Genomic DNA, 8,654 nt, shown 5'->3' with positions numbered 1-8,654 from the left:
TACCATAACATCATTTTAAGACAATCACCTGTGTTCGCCATCCATGGAGAAATACCTTAAAAGTTGTACTTCCTCACGTGCACTTATCTGGTCGTGTTTGGGTTCACCACATAACTTATCTTGCCTTCGACACTCTCAATGAATGACCAACATTGCCTCTGTTTGTACAGAACATATCCCAGGGCTATACCACATACGGATCACACATGGGGATGCAGCAGCACCCGTCCCAAGGTGGTGGTGGAGTTCCGTCCTCCTACGGGAACCAAAACTTCCAGGGCACCCATCCTGGAGCCAACCCGGCTGTGGTGGATCCTCTGAGGCAAATGCAACAAAGGCCCAGTGGTTACGTTCACCAGCAGGCTCCAGGCTACGCACACAATATGCAGAACTCACAGAGGTCAGTATTGTCTTGCAAGGAAGGCTGCTGCTTTGTTCGCTGTTTGGTGGGGCCGAGAAGTCCAATTGGTGCTGTGTGTTGAGTTACACACATCACAAGATTATAATCCTCGACTTTGTGTTATCTACATTGCTAACTACATGTCTTCCTCCTGCCCTGTAAACCTAAAGGTTTGCCAACCAACCACTTCAGCAGAATCCCATCTTGCACGGTCTCAGTCACATGGGAGGCCAGGGCGTCCATCCAGGCTTGAGGCCGAATCCGACGCTGACAGAACAGCAGCAGCAGCAACAGCAGCAGCAACAGGCAGCGCAGCAACAGCAGCAGTACCTCAGACAACACGCACTCAGAGTACGTCACTTGATCATTCGTTTATTTGGGTCTTTAGCCATGTGTTGGCTGAGTTTATTTATTGTCCCAGGTAACCTGCGAGGGAAAAGCAGGCTGTTTGTGTGCGCTACTTTTTCAATTGTGTAACCCTGAATCTACCTAGTGCTTTTACGAAAAGGTTCCCGAAGAAAGTCTGTCCCTCAAACACCAACCTGTTATTTTCTATGTTTTCACAACAGCAGCAGCAGGCACAACAAGTTCAACAACAACAGCAGCAACAACAACAACAGCAACAACAACAGCAGCAGCAGCAGCAACAACAGCAGGTACAGCCCCAGCAGGTTCCTCCTCAACAGCAAGTTCAACAGCAACAACAACAACAACAACAACAGCAGCAGCAGCAGCAGGTGTCAACGGTGCCGCCACCAGGCCAGCAGCAGAACCCGGGTCTGGGCATGCAGCCACTGCCCCCCCAGCAACCTATGGTAGGTCCAATCTATGTGACGGGGATGTTGTTCGTGGGATGACAGTGTAAGGAGACTCGTGTTCACAAACGTGTTTAATAGAAGTGTCCTTCACAGAAAGTTGTATGTGTTATTGTTATGTTAATTTCTGCTTTACATTCAAATACAAATATATACGATATATATATTGTTTTTAAATGAAACGTTGTTTGGCAGCCAACTCTTCAAATTGCAGGCAGTGTTGCCTCCTTCAATGCTCCATGAGAAGTTTGGAGAGAACTTCTAAAGTTATTCATAAATCACTGGTCGTCTTTGTTATCGGGAATCAATCTTAAAACTTGGTCGGCATTTTGTGAAATGATTGTTAGTAATATTACGTTACGAGTTGGTAATGGAATAAACTGAAACTGCTCAAAAAACGATGTGTGTTTCTGTATTTCAGTTCCCACGACAAGGAATGCAGCAAACTCAACAGCAGCAGCAGACTGCAGCTCTGGTCCGACAGCTGCAACAACAACTTTCAAGTGAGTCAGAAACTTCCAACCCCCCCAAATGATGTGTTGTCATTGTTTCCGTCTCTGTTATTGATGAACAACAGATTTCATCTTTCTAATAAAACTGTCCCACTCTTTTCAGATACACAACCAGGACAGGGCACCAATTCATATTACTGATGGTGCTTGTTCATCGTGTGAAGACTAGGCTCAGCTCTGTAGATTGACAGATAAATGTGTCCAGTCCCGTGGCGGCTGTCAGGAGGGGCGACTGTTCAAGGCACAACGGACCACCAAACCGATGAACCAAATCCCATCTCGACCAGTGAGAAAATATCTTGACTTCAGTTGTGTAATTATGGATGATCAAAGGAGGGATCCTGCTCAGAAGTTAACAGATAATGGTTAATAATGGGAAAGTCTATGTAAAAAAAGTACCAGAAATTATAAGAATAATGCAATTTTTTATTTTATTTCAATTTGTACAATTTTTTCAGTTTCGTGTATTTCTCATTAAAAAAATCATGTCAGTTGTTATGTCTAGTACTTGTGTTGGCTGCCTGTATACTGTGTTTAAAAAAACTGAAATGGAGGCAGCTAAATCAAATTCAGTCATCATTCATTTTATTTACATCTTTAATTTTCCTACTGTGACGTGTTACAATGTCCGCCATGACAACATGCCTGTTAATTGGACGACTTCTACAGTTGTAATATTCAAAAGAAGGAAAGCAAGGCTGGAGTGTAATGAAGGGTTTGCTTTGACATTCACAAATAATGCAGTTGCACAGCAACAAATACATTGCAGTAGACATTTATACAATGTATATTGTATGTATTGAAAGGGCATTTTTTAATAAAATTTTACAAAGAGTAATAATGGCAACATATGAACAGCCCTGTGAACTCACCGGTGTTTCTGCTTACGCTGCCTAATTAGACTAACTGGTTAATGTTGGGCAAAGCAATGCTGAGAATAATAATTTTCAGACTGCCTGATATGTTAATGTAGAAATTACAGTGTAATTATTAATGATGTGGCTGCATTCCAGCTGGATGTATCAATTTCATGGTAAGGGAACTGCATGTGTGTTAACTCCACCTTGACTTTTATGGAAAGTTAAAATGTTTGCTGCAAAAGCCCTTTGATGTCTCCAATAAGATCATTAAAGCTGTAAATTGTCACACCCTGAAACAGTTAGATGGTAAAGACACCTCGGAGTCTTAAGAAAAGTGAAAAAAGCAGCAAGAGTTTTATTTCTTTATTGAATCTGGGGAAACGGAACATTTCCCTCATTTCGAGATTTTGGTCTTTGTCTTCTTAGGTTTTTGTTTATCTAAATTCGGACTTTCCAAGCGCCTAAAAAGCACCCCACAGTCCGATCCTAGCGCCCTCCCTTCAAAGGGACAGTCCATTCCCTGATACCTCGGCAGGAAGTTCACATCGGCCCATCTCCTCTCGCCTGGCCGCACCCCAAGTCTGGACAGCAGCTTGTTAGAAATCCCTGGCACTATTGGCTGGAGGAGTGTGCCATAAGTCCTCAGGCATTCGAGCGAGACATGGATGATGGTGTCTAGCCAGCGCTGGTCTTCACTGTCCCTCCTATCCAGCTTCCAAGGGGCGTGGCGCTGAACAAACCCGTTGGTCTTCCTCACGCAGGCGGCGATGGCCTCCAGAGCTTTGTATGCATGCATGCTCTCGTAGTGCAGCTCCACCACGGCCGGGAGGCTTCTGACAGCATCCAACATGTTGTAGTCCTCAACCACGGCCCGGCCTTCCTGTTCTCTTGGGAAGGATTGAGGGCAGAAAAAAGGGTAGACCTGAGCCGGATTAAGAGCTGGAGCTGTGCAGCGGTTCAGAAGACCACCCAGAGAGTCAGCGAGCTCTGCGTTGAGCAGCTTGATAACTTTGTTGTCTGTGTAATCACAGTCTGATTCCGGGACTCCCTGACGCAGAAGAAAGTACCTCATACCATCAGTCGTGAACATCTGCGAGCGTTCAAGAGGATCCACCACATTACCCACACTTTTGGACATCTTCTTTCCCCCTACTGTCCAGTGAGAGTGCACATATATCACCTGTGGCAGTGGCAGTCCAGCCCCGAGAAGAAAAGCTGGCCAGTAGATGGCATGAAATTTTAAGATGTCCTTTCCGACAACGTGGTGCACCACGTTCCACCATTGGTCGTGTTTGTCTGGATAGCCAGCTACTGTGAGGTAGTTCACCAGTGCATCCAACCACACATAGATGGTTTGTTCAGCATCACCCGGGACCGGGATGCCCCACTGAAGGCGGCTTCTCTGGCGGGAGACCGAGAGGTCAGGAAGGTCCTCCTGCAGCCACCGGAGGACAGCATGATAGAAAGGCTCCGGCTGAACGGCCCGGGGATTCCCTCTGAGCCAGTCGAGCAGCTGAGACCGAAATGCAGACAGACGGAACATGTAGTTCTCCTCTTTCATCCACTCCACCTGTAAAACAGGGGCGAGCAAGAGGTAGATGAAATGATCAAAACCATGTTAACTTTGTTAGTTTTAGAAGTGGTGGTAGGCAGACCTTTAAGCTATGTATAAAACCAGACAAGTTTATATTGCTTAGGCACTCGAGTCAGATTAAAAACAATAATGTTCAAAATGGTTGCATGGAGTCCCTAAAAGAAAAGAAGAAAAAACATTTTACTCATACATTTGCCATAATGCAACTTAATGTCATTTTAAATCATGTGAGATGTCATGTTAGATCCTCCCTGCCTGGTAAAGCCCACGTACTTTCCAAACCCATGGCCCGTTCCCAACAAGCCGATGTAAGACAAGAGAACAAAATCTGTGCTGCACTCATTCATCTCCACTAAAATCCCACTTATGCTATTTTCACAAGTCCACTCTGATTACCTTGTGGCCACTCTCCAGTGATACTTTGATCTCCTTCCCTGATGAGTCCAAAGCATTTTCCACCTGCAACGCCGTGAGGAAGCTTTCATCTTGGGTGGAGTACCAGCCTTCATAACTCCCCTTATAAATGAGCCCTTTGTCACAGAGCACCGACCAGAAATGCTTTACGGCCTGCTGGTGCCTCTGCTCGCTGGTTCTTATGTAGTCTGTGTAAGATATGTTGCAGCTGTTGAAGAGATGTTTGAATCTCTCGGACACATCTGTGCAGAAGGTCAAGGGATCTTTTCCGGCAGCCTCAGCAGCTTGTTGGATTTTCAAGCCATGCTCGTCTGTGCCTGAAATGCAATATAATAAGGTGGATTATTTTAATTATTTGCTTGACAAATTGTTTAATTGATTTAGGGTCAAGAAACAAATGCCCCGCAATGTTTCCTCGGGCTCCAAGATGACATTGATTAGCTTGTTTTGTTTTGGCCATCTCCAAAGATACTGAAAATAGATAACTGAATAAAAAGCAAATACTGATGTTAGGGTGTTTATTTGAGTGATTTGATTAATCCATTTTCAAAGGCTGCCCATTCGTTTTCTGTTACTGCTGTCTTTACTTCTACTAATATGAATGATATAGTTACATGCATAATGTATCTTCTGTGCACACATTTCGAATATAAGATCTAAAATTACTATAATGTAGAGATTTGTACTTTGACAAAAACGACTCAGTCCCTAGAAGTTGTAGTAAAACACACGCAATAGCAGTAACAGTCAAAATGCATCATGGAGGACTTACCTGTTGTAAACTTTGAGTTGAAGCCCTGAAGAAGCTTATACCTGTGCACGCAGTCCGCTGTCACAGCTGAATACAGGTGTCCTAAATGTGGAGACGCGTTGACGTAGAAGATGGGAGTGGTGATGTAGTAACTCCTGTCGGCTTCGCAGGAATGGGTGCTGGAGTTTCTCAACACAGTGATCCTCTGGTGCCTCGATAGAGCTGACATTGGTGAGAAAAAAGTGTTTGGTTGCAGCCTGTGAACAGCCTGACAGCTTCTGCTGACGAACAGAAGGGAGGTCCTCATCATTGGATCGCGGACGATGCCCACGTGAAGATAACCACACGACGAGGAGTGTAGTAACGATCATGTAAGGGCTACACATTCATTTAGCGAGCTGAACGATTGAGTCTTCGCGCAAGAAACTGCATGTGGAGGAACACGATTACGATCGGAAAAATACTAGCAGAATAGCCCTTGTATGTGTTATTTATTAAACCGGCGGTTTCCATTAGAGCCAACAGCACATGAGTTTTGCTCGCTTCCCAAGGTCAGCTCCTTTTCCGGTATCTATCAACACGACACAGCTCTGGTCCAATCAAAACGCTTCATAGTGGGCAACGATCACCAACAGCCAATCAGATTGCTTACAGGTTCCTCGCTGTCAGACTACGACGAATGGGGTTGACGTGACCACGAAGGTAAGACATTTTACCAGCTGTATGTTTCAGTGTCAGTTAAATAGTGTTTTACACTTTATTAAATCGAAATTAAATCAGACTCTTCGTCGGTTATCAATGTATTGGCATATCCAGCCGGCTAAAAAGCTGATTTCAACATCGTTGCAGTGGAGAGAGATCCGCCCATCACGTGACGTTAAAGCATTGTTGCTCAACTGAGAAGTTCCCGAAAGCTTAAGTTGTCATAAAAAAAAGAAGTTCTTATTTAGCCAAGCACGCGTATACACACCCTTGTGTTGTGTGTCCGTTACTTTAGATGGAGGGGAACCCTCTGGACTTCTACATCGGTCTCTCCCTGGCCGTGAGCTCCAGCGCCTTCATCGGTGCCAGTTTCATCCTGAAGAAGAAAGGCCTGCTGCGATTGGCCGGCAATGGCTCCACGCGAGCAGGTACATTATTTCATTATTTCATCATTAAAATAACACGAACCGTCAGCTTTTTTTAGAATGGCAGATAGTGCAGCAACATCGAAGCATCTGTTGATGCATTGTTTATTTCCCCAATCAACAAATACTCACTTAAAGAAAGGAAGCAAATACAAAATCATCTTTTTTCTTGATCATTTCCCCTATTTTGCTTGAAAAGTGACACGATTTAATAGATTTTCTTAATGGTTTTGCCAGTTAATATTCTGTCAACTGATTGTGTGGATGATGAGACTAATCATTGCATACATTCATGTATTGCTTACCCTCTGAGCCAGAGTACAAAGAAGCAGAAAATGTAAATAAAGTTCAAAGTTGTTTAACACTGTACTTCCATTCACTGCACTTAGTTACATTCCACATCTGTAAACGTTACAGGGCACTTTATAGATATCAATAGGAAGGAAGGTATGTCTTGATGGACACATGGATACTAGAATAATATGGGAGATGTAAACTATAGAAATATTTAAGGCCAGGCAGAAACTCTTTACAGTACTTTTTTTTAGGATTAAGGACGTTCTGGTAAGAAGTGTGTTATCGGTGATATAATCAAATTACTTAACTGTTGCAACGGCATTCTTATTCTCTGCATCGCAGGTCAAGGGGGGTATGCTTACCTGAAGGAATGGCTGTGGTGGGCAGGACTCATTTCAAGTAAGTGATGAATCTATTGACTTGGGAATGGTCAGCCTTATTATTTTAGTGTTTTTACTTGGTAAAACTCCGAACCAGCCATGGCCCAGAGACACTCGGGTCTTTTGTTCTTCAAAGTGGGAATGAGGCTCTTGTGGGTTTGGTATTTTTGCTGGTAACGTTGCAGTTGATGCAGCACCCACACCGCATGCACATTCCTCCAACGAGCATATTTGCACATGTTGGGTGGAGGAGAATAATTGTTCAACCTTTTAACCATCTGCACACTGATGTTCATGTTTTATATTCTAGTGGGAACTGGGGAGGCCGCCAACTTTGCTGCATATGCATTTGTGCCAGCAACACTGGTGACTCCTCTTGGAGCATTGAGTGTACTTGTAAGGTAACTGTCTTTTTTTACTCTTTTATTTTGCAGTTTGACCCTCATGTTATCAAGTTTAAGACTTCAAACAATTCTATCACTCCCAACGCTTGCTTACAATGTTTACTTAAGCATACGTCTAGTGATATTCTTGTTTTTTCATATTGTCAACAAATCCCATAAGAACCAAAACCGACAATTAATTGATCCTAAAAACAAACATGGCCTGTAGACAAAGACCAATATAGCTTATTCCTCTGTGATGTAAACTTCAATTAGTCTCTCAAAAACACATAATTGTGTGACTTTGTTACACTGAGTTACGTGTTACTTCATCATTGCTTAGTTTCCTTTCATCTATCTTGTGACCCCTGAGACGTAGCTTGGCAACCACTGCAGTGGAGCTACTTGTTTTTGAAGATTTACCTCCACTAAGAATAAATGGACTTGTGGCTTGGAGCTACAGACGGAGAAGTCCGAAATTCTTGAGATGCAGACTTCTGAATCGTTGGTTTTTCAGAGACTTGATGACAATTAAAAAAAAGTCCCTTTTAAGGATTTAGAAGCAAAATTTGTGGTAACTCTGTTTCTGCATAATTTGTTTTTCCTTCCAGCGCTGTGCTGTCCACTTACTTTCTGAATGAGAGGCTGAATGTTCACGGGAAGATTGGCTGTTTGCTGTGCGTTTTGGGCTCCACAGTGATGGTGATTCATGCCCCGAAGGAAGAGGAGGTTGCTTCCCTCAGTGCCATGGCTGAGAAACTCAAAGACCCAGGTAAGACCAGCGCGTCAACAGTGTGATCGCATTAACCGTGCTGTGGAAACTGAATCGTTGATGAGGGTTGGACGGATTTTATTTGTCAGGGTACTAACTCGTTCTTGCATGCTCCCACTAGGTTTCATTGTGTTTGCTGTGTGCGTTGTTGGAAGCAGCCTGGTTCTTATCTTTGCTGTGGCTCCACGGTTCGGACAGAAGAATGTGCTGGTCTACATCCTGATCTGCTCTGTGATTGGCTCCCTGTCTGTGTCTTGTGTCAAGGGCCTGGGCATTGGCATTAAGGAGCTGTTTGCTGGCACAGCGGTGCTGAAGGAGCCCCTGTTCTGGTCCTTAGTCATCTGCCTGG

At 43.9% G+C, this 8,654-nt stretch overlaps 3 protein-coding genes across 3 annotated transcripts; 2 read left to right on the top strand and 1 right to left on the bottom strand.

Moving 5' to 3' along the window:
- Positions 1-152: 152 nt before the first annotated feature.
- On the top strand, positions 153-2,221 carry LOC130191515 (mediator of RNA polymerase II transcription subunit 12-like). The gene is made up of 5 exons (XM_056411131.1): positions 153-400; positions 571-751; positions 970-1,215; positions 1,637-1,718; positions 1,831-2,221. The coding sequence occupies exons 1-5, from the start codon at positions 207-209 to the stop codon at positions 1,866-1,868; spliced, it is 741 nt and encodes a 246-aa protein (XP_056267106.1). The 5' UTR covers positions 153-206; the 3' UTR covers positions 1,869-2,221.
- A 716-nt stretch (positions 2,222-2,937) lies between these two features.
- Positions 2,938-5,891, bottom strand: LOC130191514 (methionine--tRNA ligase, mitochondrial-like). Its single transcript, XM_056411130.1, has 3 exons — positions 5,368-5,891; positions 4,578-4,912; positions 2,938-4,157 (listed from the first exon to the last, which is right to left on the bottom strand). The coding sequence occupies exons 1-3, from the start codon at positions 5,654-5,656 to the stop codon at positions 2,982-2,984; spliced, it is 1,800 nt and encodes a 599-aa protein (XP_056267105.1). The 5' UTR covers positions 5,657-5,891; the 3' UTR covers positions 2,938-2,981.
- Positions 5,892-5,986: 95 nt separating this feature from the next.
- LOC130191513 (magnesium transporter NIPA2-like) lies at positions 5,987-8,648 on the top strand (the record flags this gene model as incomplete). Its single annotated transcript, XM_056411129.1, has 6 exons — positions 5,987-6,048; positions 6,344-6,476; positions 7,113-7,169; positions 7,461-7,551; positions 8,145-8,305; positions 8,427-8,648. Coding segments are annotated over exons 2-6 (664 nt in total), but the record flags the coding sequence as incomplete, so codon positions are not given.
- Positions 8,649-8,654: the final 6 nt, after the last annotated feature.

Source organism: Pseudoliparis swirei, unplaced genomic scaffold, assembly GCF_029220125.1.
Source record: "Pseudoliparis swirei isolate HS2019 ecotype Mariana Trench unplaced genomic scaffold, NWPU_hadal_v1 hadal_125, whole genome shotgun sequence".
Classification (NCBI taxonomy): domain Eukaryota; kingdom Metazoa; phylum Chordata; class Actinopteri; order Perciformes; family Liparidae; genus Pseudoliparis; species Pseudoliparis swirei.
This window is presented reverse-complemented; position numbering and strand designations above follow the sequence as displayed.